At 44.0% G+C, this 26810-nt stretch overlaps 1 protein-coding gene across 1 annotated transcript in view; it reads right to left on the bottom strand.

The window, feature by feature from the left end:
* Positions 1 to 26011, bottom strand: part of CDH17 (cadherin 17) — a 53695-nt gene extending 27684 nt beyond the window's left edge. The window contains exons 1-9 of the mRNA XM_070392257.1: positions 25904 to 26011; positions 13199 to 13270; positions 9712 to 9810; positions 8246 to 8380; positions 7242 to 7380; positions 4526 to 4684; positions 4223 to 4422; positions 2506 to 2637; positions 2061 to 2211 (exon numbers count right to left, since the gene is read on the bottom strand). Coding sequence (XP_070248358.1) covers positions 2061 to 2211; positions 2506 to 2637; positions 4223 to 4422; positions 4526 to 4684; positions 7242 to 7380; positions 8246 to 8380; positions 9712 to 9810; positions 13199 to 13249 — 1066 coding nt within the window. The 5' untranslated portion in view covers positions 13250 to 13270; positions 25904 to 26011. The remainder of the gene's footprint in view (positions 1 to 2060; positions 2212 to 2505; positions 2638 to 4222; positions 4423 to 4525; positions 4685 to 7241; positions 7381 to 8245; positions 8381 to 9711; positions 9811 to 13198; positions 13271 to 25903) is intronic.
* Positions 26012 to 26810: the final 799 nt, after the last annotated feature.

Raw genomic sequence — 26810 nt, 5'->3', positions numbered from 1 at the left:
AGATCTGCGTGCTGGAACGAGTGTCTTGCTGAATTCTGGGATCCTTTGATGTCTGAGCAGCCCTGCTCTGGACCATCCCCCAAAACAAGTGAGCACAACACCAAGGACACTGCTCTCTCACTCCACAGGAAATCCCAGCCGCCAGAGGCCCCCCCCCCCCCCCCCCCCCCCCCGAGCTGTCGACATAAGTGACCGGGGAAATTCCAGGAGGGGTGCCACTCAGGGTGAGTATAGTATTTGTGGATGAGAGGAGAAAGGAGTGCCATGTCTCTGAGACAAAGGCCAGGACCAAGTGGCATCTCAAACTGATTCTTGGAGCCCCCGGAAATACTTTAGAGAAGTGGTGCTTTATGAAAGGCGAATTCCTATATGAGCACATAGGACTTGGTAGCAAGTGGGATTCCAAAATTCCTGTTGGCGTTGCTAATACTTGAGCCTCATAAGATTCTGGCTAATATAAGACACCAAACAGGAGAATATAGACGTACAAAGAAATAATGTAGTATTTTTTGAGCTGAACAGTAAGGCCCCCTCCCCCCCCCCCCCCCCACGGGGCAGTGGCATTGTTTTACATCTCTTTTAGCCTACATATATAGAATCAATTCAATCTGTGCTGATTTATAAGAATTCCTGGCCCATTCCTGACTCACAGAAACTGTAAAATAATAAAAGTTTGTTGTTTTATGCTGCAATCTGTTATGCAGCAATAGACAACTAATAAACTAAAGGTTAGACCTTATGCAAAGAGACTTGAGGCATCATCTGGAAGGGTCTTCAAGGGTCTTCTTCCTTCACTCGGCATCACAGATCATCCCAGGTTTCCAAAAAGTGATTCTCGGCTACTGACACACATGCCATTATTACGCAACTGTCACTGTTAGAGGATTCTCCCTTAGAATTAATTAAAATCCTTTAAGTTGTCATTTTACAGTTCCAGTTGCAGCAAGGATTGGCATAAATGAAAAAGAGAGGACCTAAGCAACACACACTGACAATACATAGCCTACCTATGACTCCTGACAGTGAGGAGTGAAATGTAAGCATTGAGCAAGCAAGCCATGCAAGCGGTGCCTACCGAGCCACCAGGACTGCAGCCACTATGTCAAAAGTGTGTGGCAAGAAGAGAGAGATAAGAAGAAAATGATGAGAAGGTCCACAGACATGTGAGGATCTGCCCAGAAGGGCAGCAGAGCCCTAGGCATCACAGTCATATAAGACACTGTTAAACCCTCTGAAACTTACAGGAAACAACAGACAAAAACATTTCAAGAAAAGCCAGCCTGCTCAGCCAATTGACTCAACATCAAGGAGTAATAGACAAGAGTTTACCTAAATCCAGGAAAGTAATAAAACTTCTAGAGAGCATAATGTTCTCCTAGTAGTTGTCCCTGTGCAAAACTAAAGCTACCATGAGACACAGTAAAAGAAAACAAAGCAAGTCAAGAACAAAAAGACCAAAATGGATAGGACTTGAACTTCATCTACCAGCCAGCCTCCTGAACTATTATTATCAGCTTCCTAGAGAGGGAGCATCAAGGGTCAAAAGTCAATTTCCATTTGTTGTGCTTATTTGTTGCAGAGTATCTGACCTTGGGTGTAGATGCTGATTTAAATTATTTATCAAATTTGGTGCAGTTTTATCTGTTACTCAGTTTGTTGGAGGGAAAATAAGGATCTATGTAAAAATCTTGCAAATGAGATAATCTTATATATGTACATAGGATAGTGGTGTAAGTGGTTATGGTGTTAGTGCTAGTGGTAAGGATGGTGTAGTAGTATTAATCGTGGTAACAGTACTAGTAGGGGTAGTAATAGTGGTAGTGGTGGTGATAGTAGCCATAAATGCTCCAATTTAAGAACATGACCCAGATAGTAACTGAGCCAGAAAACTATACTTGTGTGAGTCTCAAGGTGTATTCAACCTCTACACTGTGCTAGTGGATAACTGATCATCAATCAGGTTTACCTGTCCACCTTCTCCAAGACAGAGAGGATAAAGGGAGTATAGAGTTAACACAAGAAAGACAGTTACACAGCTTTGAACAGCTCTCATTCCTTACCTATTCGTTCATTCTCCTGGACCTCAAAGACCGGCATTGTAGGTGGACACGTAGGTGGGTTATCATTAATGTCTTTAACTTTCACATGAATTTGCAGTGGGAATGCAAGTGGTTTCCCAAGCTCATCCTTTGCAATCGCGTAGAAAACGTACTACAACAGGAAGATCAGCGTTAAGACATGACCCCATCATTGCCTTTAAAAGGCAGAGAAAATGACTGTTTCAATTCTATTTCGTTTAATTCCCTTATTTCCAGTTTACTTAGAATTGGGAAATAAGAAAAAAAATGGATCAGATTTGTGGGGATATTATCATGTCTTGAGATCAATAATGTACGGTTTGGGGTTGTTGTTACTGGTGTTAAGTAAAATCTTTTCTGCTCTCAGCTCTCTGTGAGCACAGCACTTGGTCTTGTCCCTTGGGAAACTCCTCCCAGTTTTACTCACTGAATCCTTTTCTTCTCTGTCCAAGGGCTGAGTCACATAAATATCTCCTTCCTGGTCAATTGAAAACGGGAATCTTGGCAGCTTCTCCTTTTCGACTAAGGAATAGTGAGCACCTGGCTCATTCCACCGCACCTATGGGGTCAAAGTGCATCGTGAGGAAAGATACCAAATTGTGTGGAAAGGCAGTGGGTGTGGCACCCCAGAATTTTTTTCCTTCGACAGCCCCGAAAGCAAACAAGCATATGCCTTCTTTTTAGCATTTACAAATCCTTATGGGGATAGCCTAAATGATAGATAGGAAGACTTCAGTAAAGGCTCCAAATCTGCAATTGTCATGGAATTGAGTCCTGACATACTTCTTCATTGGTAAAGCAGAATAACTCTGGCTTTTGTTCTTTCTTCCTCCTCCTGGTGAGGTTCATTAATTCAACATTCAATAAATAAAAATTCTTTTAAGTTTCACAATATATATGGGGTGGACCATCCCAGGGCCTCTTGACAACAGTGTCATTTTAAAACAGTCTTAGGGGAACCACAGGCTGGGACTCACTCATAACATGAATCTCTGTTACCCACGTTCACAGACACGACCTCTTATTTAATCTCCACGAAAACCCAGAGAGGTGTTATTATCCCCATTTTACTGTTGAGAAGTTGGGGCTCAGGACAGTTAAATGACTTCTTCTATGATCAATCATTAACGTAATGGAGCAAGGACATGGTTTCGGTTATCTGCTTCCAAACCCGGTGCTCTCTCACTAACCCACAGCTTTCATGTCAAGGGAACTCCTGATTTTCCAGAAAAGATCAGATCTGAGTGGAGCCAGCACGTATTTACAGGAGCTAAGGGAAGAGGGCACTCAGGGTGAGAGCATCAGTCACAGAGGTGGGAAGGGGGAGCATGTGAATGAAGAGGAGAGGTGGAGTTGGGGGAGGGTGGTCTCCAAAGGTCAAGAGGCTGCCTACTCAACTCTCGGTCAATCCTGTCCGTGTCCCTCCATCTGTGGTGGGATGAGTCTACTGCAGTGATGGGGAACCTTTTGAGCTCGGCGTGCCAGCATTTTGAAAAACACAAGCTTAACTCTGGTGCCGTGTCACAGATAGAAATTTTTTGATATTTGCAACCATAGTAAAACAAAGACTTATATTTTCGATATTTATTTTATATATTTAAATGCCATTTAACAAAGAAAAAGCAACCAAAAAAAAAAAAAAGAGTTCGCGTGTCACCTCTGACACGCGTGTCATAGGTTCGCCATCACTGGTCTACTGGATAGAGACTTTCCCCACAAGAATAAGAAGCAGCTTTTCAAAATGCATATCATATACATGTACATGATGTGTGTGTCATATACAACCCACTCTAGTGCAGCCAGACTACTGACAGGGAACAACAAACATCAATGGTATCTTGGGAATCTTAGATGAGGTTCTCTTTTAAAGATATATAGGTAGATACAGATACAGATGATGGGAGATGGAGATGATAGATAGATAGAGTGAGAGCTAGAGATATGAATCCAGTTTGGTCAGAGTTTACCCATGATAGTAAACTCCAGAGACTTGCGGCCAGGAACTTTATCTATTTAGTTTGCTTTATAATTATGCTATGGAAAAAAAAATTACATAATAAATATACCAGTGAAGACCATGAAAGTGGGCTTGTACAAAGGGAGAGCATTTATCCAATGGGCTCTAGGCATTCCTTAGGCACTACCTGAGTGATTTTGATGGGGTGAGGATCAGTCGAGTTTTCTACAATCTCCACAGGTTCGGGTGCTTTCCAAATATTCTCCATCACCGTGATATCCACAGATGTGCTGTCACTGAAGGAATTCTCAGTCTGGCCTCCCATGTCCTTCACTGAGACCACCAGACTATAGAAAGGGTTCTTACTGGGATCCAATTCCTTCGATCCTATCGAAAGTAGCAAAGAACAGAAAGGGAAATGTGTCTGAAGCTGACACAGATAGAGGTCCCTTCTTCTGAATCAGCCCTATGAAGGCATCCGTTGACTTACCTGCAAGGGTAAGTGATATTGCCCCTGTTTTGTTGTTTATCTGAAAGTACATGACATCGTTGACCTTGGGAAGCTGCATGACAATCTGATAAAAAAGCTGGCCGTTGGGAGTGTCTGGATCATCCAGGTCTGTAGCATTGACATACATGAAAGGCTTTCCTATTTAACAAAACATACCCAGACAGAGAAAAAGATATTAATGGAAACACAAACCAACCAGAGCCACTTTGGCCTTCTAAGATGCAGAGACAGATTGGGGGGTGGGGGGAAGGGAGGGAGATGCCATAATTTATATCAGTGGGAAAATAAACCTTTATTCTGCTTCCTTTCCCCAGGATGAGGTTTCTCAAAGTATGGTCCAGGGACCTCTAGGAGTCTCTAAGACTGTTTTTAGGGTCAGTGGAGTCTAAATTTATGCACATGTAAAAAAAAAAGATCCTTGCCCTAACCGGTTTGGCTCAGTGGATAGAGCGTCGGCCTGCGGATTGAAGGGTCCCGGATTCGATTCCGACCAAGGGCATGTACCTTGGTTGCGGGCACATCCCCAGTGGGGCGCATGCAGGAGGCAGCTGATTGATCTCTCTCACTGATGTTTCTAACTCTCTATCCCTCTCTCTTCCTCTCTGTAAAAAATCAATAAAATATATTTAAAAAAAAATCCACTCGAAGCACAAGTTAATTTCATGGAGTTTAGTGTAAAGGCGTACCCAAAGAAAAGGCATTAATATGGTTTCAGATTCCACATGGTAACCAGCTTTTAAGAAACCACCACTTGTTGAGTTTAGGTATAGTATCAAAGAATATCCATAGTTATCTCAAAATGCTATTATGATATTCCTCCCTTTTCCAAGTACATATCTATCTGAGGCAAGTTTTTCTTCATATGCTTCAATCAAAACAGCATGTTGCAAAAGAATGAGTACAGAAACAGGCATGAGAATCCAATTGTTTTCAATTAATTCATACACTAAAGGGATTTGCAAAGAATAAAACAATGCCACTCTTCTTGATAAGTCTTTTTGTTTTTTTGAAAATATAGTTTTTATTAAAATGTTTATGATTTTAAAAGAATTAATAAATTTTGAAGTTTCTCCGTTTTAATTTCTAACATGATAAATATCGGTAGATACAACTAGTGATGTACTGGAGCCAGCTCGAGAGAGCTAATAGTTGAATTTCTAGAAGTTTTGTGAGCAAATTATTAACACCATTGATAGCTTAAAATAGGCCATGGTAGGAATATTTTTCCCACAGAAATTGGTAAGTGCTATAAGCAGGGCTTCCCCCGCCACCCCCCCCCCCCCCCGCCCGCTCCCACCCCCCTGCCCAGAGAGACAGCTATTAAACATTTACCAGCACCCCTCTGGATGTAATCTACATATAACACCACTGAATATATCCAAAAGTTCATTGGAGTCCTTAATAATTTTTAGAGGAATGCAAGAGCCCTGAGGCCAAAAAGTTTGAGAACCACTAATCTAGAACACCCTATCGATGAGGAGAGGAAGGGGAAGATGTGGAAGATGCTTATGTGGCAGAGCTTATTAGAGAGTCTTTGGTATGAAATTTCAGGGGCAAAGACAGTGAAATTACTCCACATAATAAAGTGGACAAAACACTTTCCCCGAGTTATTGGAAGTGGCCATTCAAGAATGAGAGGTGAGATTAACTAGCGTAGAGAGAAACTTGACAGTGAGCTGATGGACATGGCCAAGAATCTTTCTGAGAACACAGAAGTCTAATACTCATGTTTATTTTGTGCACTGTTATATAATGCTCTCTCATCTCCCCACATCTTCAGTGAAGTCTGTGGCACACACCTGTGCCTTTTTGGTTTTTTGTGGAAATGAAGGGTAGGAGCATAGTGAATGGATATAAGTCTAGGGTTGGAAGTAGAGAAGAAAAATAAATGGGAGCCAACAGTTGACCATGAGAATGTAAGATTCCTGAGAGGATATGGGAGAGTGAGCTCACCTTTCCAGAGTATTCTAAAGTGGTACAGACCTCTAAGGTCTTCTAAAGCTCACTGTAAAATAGCGGTTCTCAACTGGGGAACCTCAGGGAACATTTGACAATGTCTGAAGACATCTTTGTTGTCACAACCTAGTGGTAGGTGTTGCTACTGGTATCTGGGGAGTAGATGTCAGGGATGCTGTTAAACATCCTACCATGCATATAACAGCACCTGACCAAAAAAAGAGAGGATTATCAGGCCCAAGAGAAACCATGCCCTATCAGTGGTTCTCAACCTTCCTAATGCCGCGACCCTTTCATACAGTTCCTCATGTTGTGGTGACCCCCAACCATAAAATTATTGTCGTTGCTACTTCATAACTGTAATGTTGCTACTGTTATGAATCGTCATGTAAATATCTGATATGCAGGATGTATTATTTTCATTGTTACAAATTGAACATAATTAAAGCATAGTGATTAACCACAAAAACAATATGCAATTATATATGTGTTTTCCGATGGTCTTAGGCGACCCCTGTGAAAGGGTCGTTCGACCCCCAAAAGGGTCTCGACCCACAGGTTGAGAACCGCTGCGCTAGAGCAATAGGGATAATAAAACAACTCCCAGAGGATTGCTGTGAACTTTAAATAAGATAGGAAGCGCTTAATGAGTGATGGCTGCAGCTGTTAGCCACATAAATCGCCCCCTTCTGCCTGATGCCCTTCCTGCTTTCCGTAAATACCTCCGGACTCCCATTACCTGCGCGAGAATTCTGCCTTACTGAGCCTTCGTATTTTGACTGGAGAAACGTGGGTCGATTGTCATTGATGTCCTTCACTTCTACTGTGATGGGGACCGGACCCTCCACCGTATTTCCCTGAGCATCCAAGGCTGAGACCTGATGGAGAAAGGAAGGAAACCACCGTGGTGAACCTGGACTTCATGTCACTCAACAAAAGTCATTTGAGAGAAATCAAGAGTTCAAAGAACCAGCGGAGAAAGACACCCATCAAAGCCCAAATCGGGAGCGGCTAGGACAGGGGCCCTATCAGGTAAGCCTGGGCGATCAGGACTGTTTTCCAGGGCTGGGGTATGCTGTACGCTAGACATGCTTCTTTGCTAAGTAGCTGGAGTCAGTGAAATCAGAGCACCTTCTCCCTGAGGCTACGGAAGTGGCACGATGGCCGCTTACAGAGGCATTTTAATGGTCAACCTGCCGATCCAATAGAAGTTACTACATAGAAAGCTTTCGGCTTGCTCTCCCTCCCCTCTCCCCCACCCTCCAATTAGCTCTCTGTCGTGCCTGCATATTCAGATATCACACACAAAAACTGACCATTGGTTATTTCTGCTTCTTGCAAGCTGCAAAGAAGCTCCATCCCCGCACTGATGCTGCCTTCTCTGTGGATCCAGAGCCCACACAGCAGACACAGGCAGGCGCCAGTGAAAATCACAGACGTGTTGGCTTGGTTTTGCTCCAGGTGCCTGAGCATGCCATAGTTGAATGAGTAATGCCATCGGAGGGCCTTGGCAATGTAAACTGGGTTGCTGTGGTCAAAAAGCCTAAGGAAGAGGGGACCTTCACCATACCCCTCTGTAGCTGGTGTAAAAAAAAGGACAAATGAGGTTTACCGAGTATACCATTAACGCCAGAAGAGCCCTAAGAGGGTTCTAGGCAAGGGGTGAAGGTGCCAGTGATACGTCCAGGACAAAGGATGCTCAGAAAGGTTGGAGTTAGGTGACTTTTCCTGGTCTCAACTCACCTGGAGTTTGTGAACAGCCCTTGTTTCCCTGTCCAGAGCTCTGTTGTGATATAGAAGCCCATCTGGTTGTATCTCAAATATTCCATCTGTCTCCCCGGTGAGTTTGAAAGTCACAGCAGGAGGACGGGCCTTAAACTGGGAAAAAGCAAAAGTCAGATGAGGTGAGGTTGTAAGTAAAACAGTGTTGTCGATTTTGTAGAAAGTCACCAATTCCAGGTAATGCTTTCATTTGTACAATCGCTTCCTCTCCAAGGGAATTCCTAGCAGCCGTTTAGCTGGGCCTTTGCTGGGACACCCCCCACCCTGGCTGTCTCTGCAGCCCCCTCTCCCACTTCCTTCTCCTTGCCCTCTGCTCCCATGGCTCTGGCCTTCTGCCCTCTCCCAGCACAGGGCCGGTGTCCATGCTGGGCCTTTCTGGGACACCCCCCCACCCCGCTTCCTCTCCAAGTGAATTCCTAGCAGCCGTCTAGCTCCCAAAGCATCCGCTCCTCCCTCCCTGTCTGACTTCCCCGACCGGAGAGGTCAAGACCTCCCTAACACCCTGCACGCCAGGCGGGCAGAGACACATGGGCACCCTGCCAGCCATGCCCTGGGCCCTCTGCACGAATCTGCACTGATACCAGATGGAGGGGACAGGCGGCAGCTCCCAGCCTCTCCTCTGTGGGCGCAACTGTCCAACAAACCAGGGAATGCACCTGCCGTAGGAGGCAGCTTAGCAACCTCCATGATATAGGGGGGTGGGGTCATAGGCACCACCAGAGGCTAATCAAAGCATCCCCAACCACCCTGAGGCCAAGCAGGCTTCCCAGGGGATTTCCAGTAAATGCAGTGGCATGTTTGTCTCCTCCATTACATTTCTGGGATTATTTCAGAGCCCTTTATAGCTGAAGCCTCTCACTCCCACCTGCAGGCCCCCCTTTAATCCACTGCTTTTCTTGGTTACCTGCATAAAGGACAGGACTGCCGCCCAGGGGGCCTTGGTCAACCACAGGCAAGGGCCCTGGGGCGGGGGGCGGGGGCACGGGATGGGGGCGCTCAGAGGCGGTGGTGAGGAAGAGCAGGCCTTTGGCCAGACGCATACTCCGGAGAACCCACACTGTCAAACACTTCAAGTAGCAAGCGCACTGAACAGCCAGCCTGATGGTTGGCCATCCCACTCCTGAAAGTCTTCTCACTCTTGGGGGGGAGGGTAGTGGGGGCGGTGGGGGCAGAGCCTACAGGCACCAAGATCCCTGCTCCCAGATGGTAGAACTCGCCCCAGACACAATCGAGGAGGCCCAAATGAGGATGTCAGGTACAAGGCCTCCCAACACTGAGGCCACCATCCCTCTGTTTAACTCAGCTTCTGAAATCCCTTGTGATAAGGAGAGCTGCCGAGCCCCTATTTTATTTCCCGCTGCACAGAATAAAAGTCTACTGAGAGAGCACGAGAAGTCAAGACGACAGCAAGCGAAAGTGGTCATTACCTGGAATATGATCTGACTCGGTTCTTGGCCTTCGAAAATGGAGAACGTCATGGGCTTCAGGGGCCCACTGAACTTCCCCTCCAGGCCATGCCCCGTTGTCTGTTAAAGAAAGAAAAGTTAGCCTCGCCATCTATTACGAATAGATCACTTGCTAATTCCAGGACTGACACGGGAAACGTAAAACCTTTAACCTGACTCAAGACCATGAGAAAGCCAGTCACAATGGGCAGAGAGAGGTCTAAAATGGGCGGAGGGTCTACCATGCCAAGATGGATCGCTAAGAGCCTTGCCTTGCTTTTCTCTTCTGACCCCTCACGTGTGGCCCTCCAGGGAGACTGTTCACTCCCAGTTTGCAAATGAAGCTGAGAAGAGTGAAGCTACTTCCTCAGAGTAAGGGCTGACACAGCACATACATGCGGATCTACCTGAACAAAAGCTCGGGACCTTCCCACAGTGCCACTCTGCCTTCTACCTGCTATCAGTGGTTCTCAACCTGTGGGTCGCGACCCCTTTGGCGGTTGAACGACCCTTTCACAGGGGTCGCCTAAGACCATCCTGCATGTCAGATATTTACATTACGATTCATAACAGTAGCAACATTACAGTTATGAAGTAGCAACGAAAATAATTTTATGGTTGGGTCACAACATGAGGAACTGTATTTAAAGGGCCAGAAGGTTGAGAACCGCTGTGTTAGATGGTTTTGCACCAGCTTCTTCAACCCCTCCCTTCACTTCCATTAGCTTATAAGGAAATTCATGCAAGAGTTGCAGCCCCCGAGAATCCACAGTCTCTCCAGGGACAACTGAATGTTTAAGGGGAAAAAGAATATGCAGGTGTGTTTAATACAATGCTTGCTTGGCACATAGTAAATTTTAGTCCAATTTGGTCTGAATTTGAACTGTAACTTTAAGAAAAACTTACTGTTTCATGTGTGGCAGCCGTGGGACTGGACCCTCCACACACATCATTCCTTCTGGTCCTCAACCACATCAGTCAGGAAACTATCTCCAGAGAATTCCCCCAGCGGAGACACTGATACTGCTACGTGGGCTAGAGCCAGCCCTGTCGGATCACAAGCCCCATCTCTGATCCATGTTGCTACACTGCCTTCCAGGCCATCACAGGACACGTGCAACGGGCAGATCTGCCTGCCTGGTAGCCACCCTCCTTGCACTTTCCAGCAAGAGTTCTCTGCATGGATTATATAGAATCGATGCCAGACTATTCTTCCTTCTGGGAGAAACATGGTCCCAAGCAAAACTCTAACATGGGTGGGTTCTGCTTGATTTCCCTGCCTCCTCCCTTTCCCAAACCCTGGATTCCTTACGTACTCTCTCCTCAGTGCCCTTGCAACATGTTCATGCAGTGGTCCTAACCTCCTTATGAAAACCAGTTCTCAGAAAATAACAAGAGAGCCGTTGGCAGCACAGAATATATGACTGGCAACCATTTTAAACTACTCTCTCGGTTGAAGAAGCCTTATGCTAAAGGCAAGACGCTTCGACTACACTTCCGTTCCTCGTTGCAAAGGGCCTGGGAGTAAAGGTGAGTGGAGGCAGGAGAGAGCAGGGGCTCCACCCCAGTGACCCTGAGATCCCATCGCACAGGCAGCAACTTCCTCCATCCACCAGAGACAGCTGAACTGCGGCTGCCTCCTGAGCAAGGCTCCTGCCATCAGCCCTGCTCAGGCAGTGTTTCTCACTACAGGTAGAAATCCCACTGGAGTGAAAGTCGAGAGAAGAAAATGCTATTTTCAACTTTTATCCAGGAAGAAAAATGTATGTCCCCTTCTTAGACAAAAAGCAGAAGAGCCTGCGAACATCCAACTATTGTGATAGATTCTTCTCTCTCTTCGATCTAGTGTTGCTTCCTAACATAAGCCCATAATTGTGAATTTTTACCGGGTTCCTGGTACTGCGCTATGTGCTGTGGCTGCAAAGATGACTATAACACAGTCTCTTCCTCATGGAGGTCAGCATCCATATGAGTGCGGGCACTGAGTATTTAAAATGCTGTAGTCATGATCATATAGCTAATATTTATTGAGTACTTCGACTGTGCCAGCCTCTGATCTGAGGGCTTTAAAAAGGCATTATCACATTGAATTGCCACAGCTTTCTATAAGGCAAGTACTCTCATCAGACCCATTTCACAGGGCAGAAAACTGAGATGCAACACAAGTAAATCACTCACGATCCTATCACCGGTAAGCCACAGTGCCGAGTTTGAACCTGGGTCCGACTTCACCACAGCCCTCTGATAATCTAGGTAGGACATTTCAGGGGGTGGGAAGAGGGCGGAAGTCACGTGGGGGTGTTTGCCCAGTCTTGCAGCAGTCCCAGCAACAAGCTCTGAGCTCCTGGGCTTTGAGGATGAACTGCAGGTTATCTGCCCCTCCATCCTCCCACACTGGGAGGAAGGCTATGACAGCTTCAACAGGTTCGTCCTGTTTCACTCTGTGACTATGTTGAACTGTGTGGGCTCCAGGAAACTCTCTAGGTCTTGAAATTTGACCTGTTATTTTTGAGTCACAGATGAAAGGAACCCAGACTTGAGGTGTGACCATCTAGAACCTTCCATCTAAAGAAAGAGCAAAGCCTTCCCGGTAATCTAGCTTCATGATACAAAATATTGGCAGGTATAAGACATTTGTGAGTGATGAGTGAAATCAGGTCAAGGGTTGCATTTCTCCAGGTTTCATCCAGCTCCAACCTCTAGCCTGTCAGTCAATAGGTTTAGCTCAACATGTGGCTAAAGACAAATTTAACTAGAAAACTCCTAAATAGATATGGGAAGAAAAATACTGAGCAGAGCAGGGTGGAAAGTAAACAAAATGCTTTTCTGTGTGTTTTAGTGGTTATTTTTCATGGTCAAAGTAAAAAAAAAAAAAAACACGTCATGATTAAGGGACCTACACTAAGACCTGTATCAGTGTGCTTTTAGCTATACATGGCGGTTTAAAGCTAAGTAGGTAGATTTGTTTTAAACCTTACCCAAGTGCTACTGGCTTTTAAGAGCTGAAGAGAAAGTACAGACACACGACTTGTAGCCATTTCATCAAAAATATCACCTTGGGGAAAACTGTGTCCTTTACAGCAGGAAGGCCAGGGAGAGCTGGGGGGCTCGGGGGGGTGGGGGGGGGGTAAGAGATCAAACGAAGGACTTGTATGCATGCATATAAGCATAACCAACGGACACAAGACACTGGCGCATAGGGGAGGCCGGGGGAATGTCAAGGGGGCGGGGGGGGTGGGGGGGTGGGGGAGGAAACATGTAATACTCTTTGTAATACTTTAAGCAAAAAAAAAAACATTAAAAAAATAAACACTGTTGTAGATAAAAAAACAACAACTGTGTCCTTTGTATGAGATTTAATTTTGATAGACTTTTTAAAAAAAGTGGTAACCATGGTTCCTCTGGTATGCAGTGGAAGAATGGCAGGAAATATTTTAGTAAATAAAGGAAGAGCATGCTTTTTTCTTACCAAATAAAGTGTGAGGAGACACAAGCAGTGCAGCTGGGCTCGGGCCATCATGGTTTCCTTTTATTCAATCTCCTGTGAATAAACCAGACATCAATGTGATTAGCTACCAGTCTGTTGAAATCAATTTTTTTTTAAATGCACTCATTTTACCAATATTTCAATCACTTGATTATCGTTAGGTATTATAGATTTTATTGGTTCGCTCAATCTTTTCTGTATATTTTTAAGTTTTTATACACTGAACATTCCACTAATATACTCAGCATAGAAAAATGGCTATTAAAATTCCAAACCACTTTAAAAATGTAGGCCCTGAAATTTTTAAATGCCTTACATTTAGATAGCTTATAATTGAACTTTTAAAAGGTAAAAGTACTGCCCCATTTTAGCCTCCCAAATGCCCTGAGAGTTTAAGAAAGCATGTATTCAGCTCATCTATGTGGTAGATATTTTTTTGCTGGGTCATGAGGCAGCATTTTTATTTTATTTTTTTTAATATTGCCCTGGCCAGAGTGGCTCGATGGTTAGGGTATGGGCCTGCATGCCAGAGGGTCACAGGTTCAATTTCGCATCAAGGGCAGGTACCTGGGTTGCAGGTCCAGTCCCCGCCTCCAGTCAGGCCATGTGTGGGAGGCAACCAATCTATGTGTCTCTGTCACATCATATCTATGTTTCTCTTCTATCTCTCTCTCTCCCCCGCTCCCTCCCTTCCACTCTCTTAAAAAAAAAAAAAAATGAAAAAAATATCCTCACTCCCCCGGTGAGGTTTAAAAAAATTTTTTTTAATGTTGACATTATTGCAGACTTCCCCCTCTTCCCCCTCTTTCTCATCTCTACCTAACCCTGCTTCCCCCACTCTTGGCTTTCACCATACAGTTTTCCATGTCCATGGTGTATGCATATATGTTCTTTAGCTAATCCCTTCAACTTCTTCATCCAGTCACCCCCATGTCCCTCCTCTCTGGCTCCCACCAGTCTGTTCCATGTGTCCATGCTACTGGTCCCATTTTGTTCATCAGTTTATTTTGTTCATTGGATCCCACATATTAGTGAGATCATATGGTACTTGTCTTTCTCTGACTGGCTTATTTCACTTAACATAATACTCTCCAGTTCCATCCATGTTGTCACAAAGGGTAAGAGTTTCTTTTTTTTTTTTTTTACAGCTGCATAGTATTTCACTGTGTAAATGTACCACAGTCTTTTTTATCTATTCATCTACTGATGGGCTATTTCCAGACCATGGTTATCCTATATAATAAAGAGCTAATATGCTAATTAGACTGGATGGCGGAACAACCTTCTGGAATAACCAGTGGGCGGGTCCACGGGGCTGCGAGGCAGCAGGGGGTCCTGAGGGCCTAGGGAGCCGGGCTGTGGGGGCCCTTGCAGGAATTTCGTGCATCAGGCCTCTTGTTGTAAATAATGTTGCTGTGAACATAGCGGTGCATATATTCTTTCTGATCCATGTTTCAGGATTCTTAGGATCAATATTTCAGGATTCCCAGAAGTGGAATTCCTAGGTCAAAGGCTGTTCCATTTTAAATTTTTGAGAAAACTAGAGGGTCGTTTACAAACAGAATAACAGTGGTGCAGAAGATGGACTCAGTCAGCCAGCCTGAACTGGAACCCAGCTCTCCCTGTTGTTAGTTGTGTGGCCATGGATAATCAACTTAATATCCCTGCGCCTCAGTTTCCTCAAATGGAAAATGCATAGCAATTACTCAATAATAAATGTGTGCTCTAGGAGTTTCTCATAGGCAAAATTAGGTAGGAATTGTTATTCTTTATATATATATATATATATATATATATATATATATATATATATATATATATATTGAGGTTCAAAGGTAAGCAATTCACCTAATGACACATAACTAGGAAGTGACCCTGCCAGGCTTACAACCAGATCTCTCAGATTTCAAAGTCCAAAACCTCTTTGATTCTTTCTACTGTAATCTATCGCGTGATAGCTGCAGGGAAGTAGATGTAGTCACAGAGAGGTGGAGATATAAAATGTATACATGCTATATAAATTAAGTAGCTTGCCCCAAGAGTCTACAGCTATTTTAAGGAAGAGCCTGGGCTAAAACCCTACCGAACAAAGTCTTTGAATGTTGCAAAATTAGCGTTTGCCTCAGAATTAATGTGGTTGATGTGTCCAAACATCATTGTCGAATTGGCTCATTTTGTTAAACACAAAAGAGCTATATCTCTACTGCTTTAGACTGCTTTTGCGGTTTGAAAACACATAGAAACAAATAATGATCCCAGGTTCTCGCATATTGGATTATAAAATAGATGTAAAAAAATAAGTTGCTATTCTTAAGTCTAACTAGGTGCGGGGTTTTTATATTAGCAAAATGAACATGATCAGCAGTCACCAATATTTGCTTAAGAAAGTAAAAATATAGCCCAGCTGGCATGGCTCAGTGGTTGAGCGTCAACTTATGAACCAGGAGGTCACAGTTCAATTCCGGGTCAGGGCACATGCCCGGGTTGCAGGTTCGATGCCCAGTGTGGGGTATGCAGGAGACAGCTGATCAATGATTCTTTCTCATCATTGATGTTTCTGTCTCTCTCTCCCTCTCCCTTCCTCTCTGAAATCAATAAAAAATATATATTAAAAAGGAAAGTAAAAACATAGACAATAATAACACATTTGGAGATCTTTCTCTTCAAATTCCTCAGTAACAAGATTTTCCCAATGCAGAACTCAATTTACTCCATCCAGCCTTATCTCCCACTCCCTGCCCACACCCAGGGAGCCATACACCCGGATGGACTTTGCCCCCTGAGCCTTCCCCTCCCCCTGCTTTGGCACTCTCTGTTCTCCCCACCCAGCACGAGGCCCCGCCCGGAGTCAGTGGACAATTCATATTTGCTTCATGAACTTCGATGGAGAGTATGCGTCCTCACCTCTACTTCTCCTTCTCATATCTTATCATCTAGCTCCAAAGTATTCGTGTATTTGAAAAGCATAGAATTGTTATAACAAGCTCCTATCAAGCTCCAGACCCTGTGCTAAGAAGTAGGATCCCAAAATAAGAGTACAGTGTCTCTCTTGGTGGCGCTGGAACTGAAATCTCACTTCCTTCGTGAACTCATCCCTGATTTCCAGCCAGAAGTATCTTCTCAAAGCCGCTCCTGCCCACATCTTATTTTTCATCTTATTTACACGTCTGTGTTATTGCCTTGACTAGGACATAAAACCCGCCAAGGCAAAGGCCTGATTTCAAAAATTATTTCTTAACCTCTTACAGCTCTTCACACTATACCCGTGGTCGGCAAACTGCGGCTCGAGAGCCACATGTGGCTTTTTGGCCCCTTGAGTGTGGCTCTTCCACAAAATACCACGTGCGGGCGCGCGCTCACAGTGCAATGGAAACTTCGTGGCCCATGCGCAGAAGTCAGTTTTTGGCCTGGGCGAGTCTATTTTGAAGAAGTACTGTTGGTATTTGGCTCTGTTGACTAATGAGTTTGCCGACCACTGCACTATACCCTGCATATAGTAAGGCCTCAGCAGCTGCTTGTTAGATTCTAAAACATCGGTGGTTGTCCAACATCGATAGCCTGTTGATGTGTCCCATCTATAAGAGAATCGATTTCAGACTAAACATAAAGTGTTAAAGGAAACTAACTTGAGATTTAAAGATTTATTTTGATACAAAGTAATGAATTTTTAATTGTCGACAAAAGGACTGTTTTATTTTGTTTTTTAATCCTCACCCGAGGGTATGTTTTTCTTGATTTTTCAGAGAGAGAGAGACAGAGAGACGTCCATGTCAGAATCGTACATACACTAACAAATATCTGCTTGGTAAATAAGTTAAGAACTGGTTTATATGTATCAGCTCTCCTTAAACTGATTTTTCCTTTTAGCATTTTTAAGCTTCCAAATGCATGTCATCTGAATGATAGAAAAGCAAATAAAAATAAAATAAATGCCTTCTTTTAGTCAGATGCTCAGGCAGGCCACCTGTTGGGGTGTCTTGATTGAATCTAAAAAGTAAAAGCTGCCATGCCCTGGTCCTTTATTTTGTCCTTTACATTTAGTCTTATCCCTCCCAGGAGGGTTTCCAACGAAAAATGGAAGTCGTTCCTCTCCAGTCTGGTGCTAGGGTTCCATGCTTGATTTGCAGACAAAGCTCCTGCACAATGATGCGATTGTTGGGAGCAGGAACCCCGGCTTTAGACTGCCCAAAGTGGATCCTGGCTCCTCCACAGGCTCAGGTCTGTTTATCCATAGAGCAGGGATAATAATAGTATCCACTTTTGAGACTTATGGGATTCCGTGAATTCATATTTCTAACCGTGTTTGCCAAATGAAAATTCATTCTGCCACCCAAGTTTGCTTAGACACAACCTTAGACATCGCCTGCAAGTGTCTCCTTTCTCAATGCCCAGCTTTCTGTGGCTCCAATAATGAGATTGCTCAAGAAGCACCCTTTTTTTAAAAAATGTTTTTGAGGAAATGCCATACTGTTTTCCACAGTGGCTGCACCAGTCTGCATTCCCACCAGCAGTGAAGGAGGGTTCCTTTTTCTCCACATCCTCGCCAGCACTTGTCGTTTGTTGATTTGTTGATGATAGTTATTCTGGCAGGCGTGAGGTGGTACCTCATTGTTGTTTTGACTTGCATCTCTCAGATGATTAGTGACTTTGAGCATGTTTTTATATGTCTCTTGGCCTTCTGTGTGTCCTCTTTTGAAAAGTGTCTATTTAGGTCCTTTGCCCATTTTTTGATTGGATTATTTACCTTCCTTTTGTTAAGTTATATGAGTTCACTGTGAATTTTGGAGATTAAACCCTTATCGGAAATAACATTGGCAAATATGTTCTCCCGTGCAGTGGGCTTTCTTGTTGTTTTGTTGATGGTTTCTTTTGCTGTGCAGAAGCTTTCTATTTTGATGTAGTCCAATTTGTTTATTTTCTCCTTAGTTTCCATTGCCATAGGAGCTGTATCGGTAAAGATATTGCTATGACAAATGTCTGCTATCTTGCTGCCTATGGCTTCTAAGATTTTTATGGTTTCCCATCTTACATTTAAGTCCTTTATCCATTTTGAGTTTATTTTTGTGTATGGTGTAAGTTGGTGATCTAGTTTCATTTTTTTGCAAGTATCTGTCCAGTTTTCCCAACATCATTTTTTGAAGAGACTGTCTTGACTCCATTGTATGCTCTTGCCTCCTTTGTCAAATATTAATTGAGCATAAAGTGGCATAATTTCTGGGTTCTCTGTTCTGTTCCACTGGTCTATATGTCTGTTCCTGTGCCAGTACCAGGCAGTTTTGAGAACAGTGGCTTTGTAGTATAGCTTGATATCTGGTATTGTGATCCCTCCAACATTGTTCTTCTTTCTCAAGATTGCTGCAGCTATTCAGGGTCTTTTTTTAATTCCAGATGAATTTTTGGAGAATTTTTTCTAGGTCTTTGAAATATGTCATTGGTATTTTAATGGAGATTGTGTTGAATTTATAGATTGCTTTGGATAGTATGGACACTTTAATGATGTTGATTCTACCAATCCATGAACATAGTATATTCTTCCATTTGTTCATGTCTTCCTCTATCTCTTTTTTCAGTGTCAAAAAATTAAAAATGGAACTGCCATTAATACCACTATTAGGAATATATCCCAAGAAAACAGAAACACCAATCAGAAAGGATATATGCACCCCTATGTTCATAGCAGCACAATAGCTAAGATTTGGAAACAGCCTAAATGCCCATCAGCAGATGAGTGGATTAGAAAATGGTGGTACATCTACACAGTGGAATATTATGCTGCTGTAAAAAAGAAGAAATTCTTACCATTTGCAACAGCATGGGTGGATCTGGAGAGCATTATGCTAAGTGAAATACACCAGTCAGGAAAGATAAATACAACATGATCTCACTCATTTATGGATAATAAAGAACATTTTAAACTGTTGAACAAAAATAGATACAGTGACAAAGAAGCATTGAACAGACTGTCAAACTAGAGTGGGAAGGCAGGGGAAGGTTGGGAGGCTAAGAGATCAACCGAAGGACTTATATGCATGCATATAAGCATAACCAATGGACGTAAGACACTGGGGGTGTGGGGGTGAGGGCAAGTGCTGGGAGGTAGGGGAGGCTGGGGGGAGGCCAATGGGGGAGGGGGGAAGGAGACATATGTACTACTATTTGTAATACCTTAAACAATAAAATAAATAAAATTTTTAAAAAAGAAGAAGAAGCACCCTTCACAGCCAACCACATCAATGCCAGGATTATGCCAAAAGAGGACTTTGGCCTCTCCAACAAGTTTTGCCTGTTTCCTCTTTGCCTGGACATAATTCCATGAATGAATATCACATCCTGGATCCTAAGGCTGCTGGGAGGAAACCATCGTTTGTAACTAAAATTGCCTAAACCACCCAACCATACACACTTGATAGAGTCCCTCACGGACACTACTTGGAAAAGGACTGGAGTAGCTTTTACCATAATTCAGTGACATTTTATCTCAACTACCTGAAATAATTGATCCAATCATCTGCTTGGAATTTTTGCTATTTGCCAGGGTTTCCCCCAGATTCAAAGACTAAATTCAGACAGTTTCTACAGCAACTATCTGAGAGGCCAAGCACATCCTTAGCAACACAGGTCAAAGGTTTGGGGGAAAAAGGCGTGGGGGGGGGGGGGGGCTTTGAAAAGCTGCCACCACTTGCTTTGACCATGGGCCACTAACAAATAGGGGATCAGGGCTGGCAGTCTTGCTGTTTACAGCTGATGCTTTCGTTTAATTCACCACAGCCCACAAAACACTGACATTCCTCCGCCGCCTCAATCTGTGTTCAGGCAGAATAACAACACAAGGGCGACTAACATTTATTGAAAACAATTTGCCACATACATGCTGAGACTTTGATATGAATTATCTTATTGATTTCTCACAAGAACTCGATGAAGCAGGTACTACTAAAATTTAGCTCTTAAAGATCAAAAATCAAAATGTGAGGGTCAAAAGAAGTTAGACTTGCCCAAGATCACCCTGCCTGGCTGATTCCACACCTATGCTTTCGTTCATATAGTATTCTCCCTCTGAAGGCACAAATATCATATCACCACCTGATGCCACTTTATTTGTTACGTGTCTTCCCCAAAATTCAATAAAGTTGTCATTTTTCATTCAATGGCTGCTCTTCCTCTGAGATGCTGACATGACTCCCCTTCACAGAGGAGCAGCACCCAGGAGGTTTAGCTCCCACGGCACATATATTTCTCCTCATTTCCCTTCTGACCTTCATCTCAGCAGTCTCCCCCTTTTTAAAAAAAATTTATTGATTTTAGAGAGGAAGAGAGAGATAGAAACATCAATGATAAGAGAGAATCATCAATCGGCTGCTTCCTACACACCCCTGACCGGGGAATCGAACCTTGACCTCCTGTTCATAGGTCAATGCTCAACCACTGAGCCACCCCGGCCGGGACCATTTTTTAATCAAGCCAACTGCTTTGGGTTGAATAGTGTCCCCCTCCAAAAAAGGAACTCCTCATACGTTGGAGTTCTAACTTCCAAGTACCGCAGACTGTGATCTTATTTGGAGATGGGGTCTTTACGAAGGTGATGAAGTTAAAATTAGGTCGTTAGGGTGGGCCCTGATCCAATGTGACTGCAGTGCTCATAAAAAAAAAAAGGAAATGTGGGTCCAGAAATGGGCCTAGAGTGAAGACGATGTGCAGAGATATGGGAGGACGATAGCCATTCATAAGCCTAGGGGAGAAGCCTGCAAAAGATCCCCAGGGCCCCAGAAGGAACCAACCCTGCTGACACCTGGATTTTGACCTCCAGCCTCCAGATGGGTGAGACAATATATTCCTGTTGGTTAAGCCACTTCATCTGTTAGAACAGCCTTTGCAAACTAATACACAAAGAAACTCGTTTTCACTGAGAAAGATGCTGCCATCCCAGGATAGAGGTCATCTGGGGGGAGCTTTATTCAGCTACTAGAGGCCTGATGCACGAAATTCGTGCAAGGGCCTTGGCCCTGGCCCTCGCTGCCTTTTCCAGGGACCCCGCCTGCTGTGGCTTTGTCTGGAAGGAAGGATGTCTGGAAGGACATCCAGTCTAATTAGCATATTATACTTGTATTATTATAGATTATACATGCAGCGCCCACAGCACCAGGGGGTCTGCTTGAAGGTTGGTTGATTTTCCTGTTGGGCTCCAACCCTCCCAAGAGGCATTTTCAGACAATCCTGTCACTTTCCCATTTGTCTGAGTGAGGACAGGGAATTCTTCTGTCCCACGTCTCAAAACTTATAAGTAACTTGATATATATGCATCGATCTTTTTTCCCTTATAAAAAGCTAAGTTATAGACAAGCTTTAAATAGAGTCAGCTATTTCTCATCATTTTTTGTTTTGTTTTGAAATATATTTTTATTGCTTTCAGAGAGGGAGAGAGAGATAGAAACATCAATGATGAGAGAGAATCATTGATTGGCTGCCTCCTGCACGTTCCCCACTGGGAATCGAGCCTGTAACCCGGCATGTGCCCTTGACCGGAATCGAACCCGGGACCCTTCAGTCTGCAGGCCAACACTCTATCCACTGAGCCAAACCAGGTAGGGCTCATCCTTTTTGCTTTTTTTTTTTTAATCCATTAAGGGCTTGGAATTAAATTAATTCATCCTTTTCTAAAATTGAGCCATTCATTTCTAAAGAACAATGAAGGTGCAGAAAGAGAGGACTGCAAAATTTGTTTTCAGATATCACAGGTGATGTGGGTGGGAAAGGATGGGACTGGAATTCATAACACCACCAGCACCAAGCAGCACCAAATAGCCTGTATGCCATTTTTTCACCTCTGCATTGCACATTATAAATTATAAAGCAAGACCAGGTATGAATAAAAAGCAGATCAAAAGCTCACGCACACCATTGCTCACCAAGTAAGGTTCAGACCATCATGCCCCTTGTGGCCTCACGCACAAATCCCTGGCACCATTGCTGTCATTTAAGGTTTAGACAGATCGCACAGGATCGGACCACTGGCACCTTTGACAAATTAGAGGCCCAATTAAAGTGGCCATTAATAAGCTAGAAACAGGCCGACATAAAATCAGGGCTGCTGCTCACCCTTCAGGCTGATGAGGACGGGAGGAAGCCGGAAAGGAGGGGTGGATGTCCCCCCTCAAACTCACACCAGACACCCCTACCGTGGCGTCAAACACACGAGACACCTCAACCCCGAATGGAAGGGTCGTCCAGACTAGGTCAAAGGGAAGGGAAGACCCACATGGGTACAACAGATGGCTAGTCTGCCATGGTGCTTCCCTGACCCTCTACACCGGCTGGCAATGAATTCCCTGAGGTGTACGGGCTTATAGCGCAGAAACCCTGGGAGGGAGCAGGCAAAGGACTCTGTCCTCCCTATCGAGCAGAACATCACAAGGGCTTCCCGGGACTAAAGAGGGGGGGTAGGAATCACTGTTCCTCAAAACAGGCGCCTTAATTATTTTTGACAGTGTTTCTTCATGTGTTATACAGCATTTCTTTGTGTGAAAAAGTGTAGAGATGAGCATTTTGTCACATTCGGGCCTTAGAAATTCAGTATGAGGCAAATCCAAATTAGATCCCATCCGCCTGGGTTTAGATACTGAGATTTCAAGAAAAGGGGGGGGGGGGGACTCACTTTCTATAATACTAGTTCCTTTATAAGGTGAACCTGAGGCAAGATTCCAATGACAAAAATGTGCAATCAGGTTCAAGTGTGGCAGGTTAACTTTCTGATTAATTTAATCAAAACCGACAACTGGGATGGACAAGAGAGTAAGGGGAAAATAAGTTACTTCTAGTTTATTGAGGGATCGCATACCATATGACATCTCACTCATGAGCTGGTTTTTTATCACTAAAACTTCAAAAATAGCTAGCATTTTGTGAGCATTTAAGTTAAGCACTTTGGACAACTTATTTCATTTAAATATCCCAATTCTATAAAGTAGGTCCTGTTGACATCCTACAGGGCAGGAACCAAAGGCAGGGAGGTGAGGAAGGTCGAACTGCCAAGACCAAGCACAGGGCCCTCCCTGTGAGGAAGGTGTGTCCACCTTCTGTTTAAAGATTCTTTTTGTTGTTGTTGTTGTTAATCCTCAACCCGAGGATAATTTTCCATTGATTTTTAAAGAATGGAAGGGAGGGCAAGAGACAGAGAGAGAGAAACATCGAAGTGAGAGAGACACATCGATTGGTTGCCTCCTGCATGGGCCCTTACCAGGGCCGGAGATTGGGCCCGCAACCAAGGTACATGCCCTTGACCGGAATCGAACCCGAGACTCTTCAGTCTGTGGGCTGACACTCTGTCCACTGAGCAAAACTGGCTAGGGCTAAACATTAAGAGCAAAAATCTACCATCCTGACTTCTCTTTGTTTCTTAATCAAGAACTACAGGTCCCGCCGAACCGGTTTGGCTCAGTGGATAGAGCGTCGGCCTGCGGATTGAAAGGTCCCAGGTTCGATTCCGGTCAAGGGCATGTACCTGGGTTGCGGGCACATCCATAGTGGGAGATGTGCAGGAGGCAGCTGGTCGATGTTTCTCTCTCATCGATATTTCTAACTCTCTATCTCTCTCCCTTCCTCTCTGTAAAAAATCAATAAAATATTAAAAAAAAAAAAAAAGAAAGAACTACAGGTCCTAATGTTTTAAAATAATTAAATTATGGAAAGAAAAGATTGATTCCGAATATCACAAATAAGAAAATTCAATATGTCAGCTTTACAGAATATTTTCAGAGAAATTACGTTTTCTTTGTGCCATATATAGCTTGTATAGCCTGGTTTCTTACATATGCTTAAGTGAAAAATCATCTTCAGTATAATTAATACGTTAGATGCTGAATGGCTAACTGCTTTTAGTAACAGCTCTTGTACCTAAGGAAACAGTCCTGCTTGTTCTCACAGGGAACACAGGTAGAGAGATAGTCCTCTAACAAACTTCAAAGGATGCCACACCCACACCTCACCAAAAGACTTCATATGCAACCACACAGGGGCTTTAAAAACCTCCTAAAGAAGTAAACCCCAACTGTTTGATCATTCTCTTCTATGGTTGGACCCCACTTCCTTAACGTCGAATTAGTTGCTCCCTTATACGATAAAGATATAATTATTGTAGCGTGAAAGGGGTTCGTCCTTCTTCCCGAGAGAACAAAACAGCAACTTCTCAACTTGACCCGCCACCTAACTTGAGCTTCCTTGTGGAAAGGGGAGCTCACAGCACTGAGTCCCTTACTTGCTTCTCTGATTTATTCTCACAACTCCGTGCGTCAGCAGTGTCTCCATTTTATAGATGAGAAAACCAAGGTTCGGAGGGTTCAAGCAATGAGCTCAGTGCCTGGCTGCTGGTAAATCATAAAACCGGCCCAACCCACTGCCCAGCCCAGAAGACTCATGAACTGTACGCCCTGTAAACCATGATAAACTCTCATTCAGTGAAAGACTCATTTTGTTTCCTGAGGGAAGCCAAATGCGATCATTTGCCTTGTCATCTAAATAGGTACTCTCTTCTTTCCAGTTATTTCTCACTTGCTGTCTACGTTCTTGAAGAAAAATAAAGACAAGCCAATATCAGAGAATGCTTTGTCCTCCCAATCTCCTGCTCCCCATCCCCTATCGCAGAAGGCTCTGTCCCCAGAAAGTCACTGTAAAGAAAGAAAAAAAAACAGAAACAGAGGTAGGGACTGGATCTCCGGAGGCACTGAGAGGCTGTATGTGACTTGACATCTCCAAAGAACCACCCATTACCAGATGCTGCCCCCACCAGGGAGGCGGCAAGGGCGTGCCAGGAGCCGGCAGACACACACATCAAGCCCAGCTTTCCCGAAGGGGAAAGCAGGTCTGTCGCTCTGTTTTCAATTCTTATTCCGGTGCTTTCATTTATTATTTATTTTATTTTTAAAGACCAAGATCTTTGTTTTCATGACTTTTAAAAAACTATAGTTGACAAGCAATTTGATATTAGCTTCAGGTATGCACCATAGTGATTCAACATTTATGCACCTTACAAAATGATCATCGCCGTCAGTCTAGTAACCACTTGTCAGCACAGTAGCTATTGGGATATTCCTGACTATACTCCCTATGCTACACATTGCATCCCCATAACTTGTTTTTACAACTGGAAGAAAGGCTTCTTTTCTCTCATACATTTCTCCTCCCCTGCTGTGTCCCAGACAGTCGTAAGGATTCCAAATGGAACCTCATTCTCTGAGGAACAGTTAGAATGCTCAGGTGTTGAAGAGCACATCTGAGAGAAGACGCCGTGTGAGCGTGAGATCCCAACCCCAGTTTCTAGGAGACGAGAAGCAGAGCGTCTTGGGGCAAGGCACGTCCATATTTCAATCACAAAGAGTGGCTGTAAGACTTATTTAAACATCCCAGACCTCAACCTTGCCTTGATTCCACTATCAAGTTTGACTCAACCGAAGCCACTTCATCAAATGAATTTATGGGAGGCAGGCGAAGGGAAAGAAAGTACTTAAGAAATTGTGCTCTTTGAAAGCAAAACTTGTCCTACCAGGAATAAACTTCCCTTCCCGGCAATACTCTGAACAAGTTTATCAAGGGATAAACTTGTTCAGAGACTTCTTAAGTACCCTGCTCCACCACGTATTTTGCCATTCTTAAAGAAATACGTTATCAACATAGTTCAGACGTGCCCACTCTTACCTTTCTGTGAGTAAATAACCATTCAGCTGTTGAGACTCTTGCTGGGACTTAAGGTTCTCCCCAGAGGAGCAGGCCGTCTGCACTGCTCTGCTTCCCCGGCAGCCCGCTCCCTTCCTCTTCAGTCAAACATTAACCATTGACTGCCTTCTGGATTTCAGGAACCATCAGATGTCATAAACCGGGTTACTACATTCACTCCAGGAAATTAACTTGCACCGAAAGAAGTTAATTCACAACGAATGCACCTCAAGACACGTTTCTGAATTTTCTGAAGGTAGATAATAAATGAGAAGACAAGGAGAAGGTAAAGTATAAAAACTCGCTGTGTGCTCCACTATCTCTAGAGTATGAGCTCCACGACATCAAAGACGGCGTTTCCCCCCTATTCTGCACCACCACCCCAACAGGGAACAGGGTTGGCACAGAAACTCAGTGGGCAAATATTTGAGTAGATCCCACTTCAAACACAAGAGCGCAGGATGCCATGTCTGAGCAATGAGGCAGTTCATCGATAAGCAGCCGTAGGACACATAGGAAATGACTCAGAGAGCACCACAGAGACACGATCTGGCTGCACCTGTTTCTGAGGTCCTAGGGTTCCTTCAACGTCTGCAAGAAACAGCCAGGGGTCACCTTCGCTTAAAACACAAGCCGAGCCCTTTGCGGTGGGAAACTGTTTCAGGAAACTGTCCAGCTGTCTGTCGTGAAGCTGGACTCAGGCCAGAACAGAGGTTGCTTTCAGCAACGCCCCCCGTAGACACTGATTGTAATTGATGTTCATCCTGACATGAATCAGCTCTCCGCCCACACCTCCTGTTAGGAGCTGGTTCCTGGAACAGGTTTTGTCCTGAACTGGCCAGTCAGCTACAGCAATGAACCGTACCCGGTAGCATTCACGAATGAGTAC

The sequence above is a fragment of the Myotis yumanensis genome, unplaced genomic scaffold, assembly GCF_028538775.1.
Source record: "Myotis yumanensis isolate MYYU_CA2020_CCGP unplaced genomic scaffold, mMyoYum1.0.hap1 SCAF_15, whole genome shotgun sequence".
Taxonomy (NCBI): domain Eukaryota; kingdom Metazoa; phylum Chordata; class Mammalia; order Chiroptera; family Vespertilionidae; genus Myotis; species Myotis yumanensis.
The sequence above is the reverse complement of the archived record's forward strand: the minus strand, read 5'-3'. Positions and strand labels throughout refer to the sequence as shown.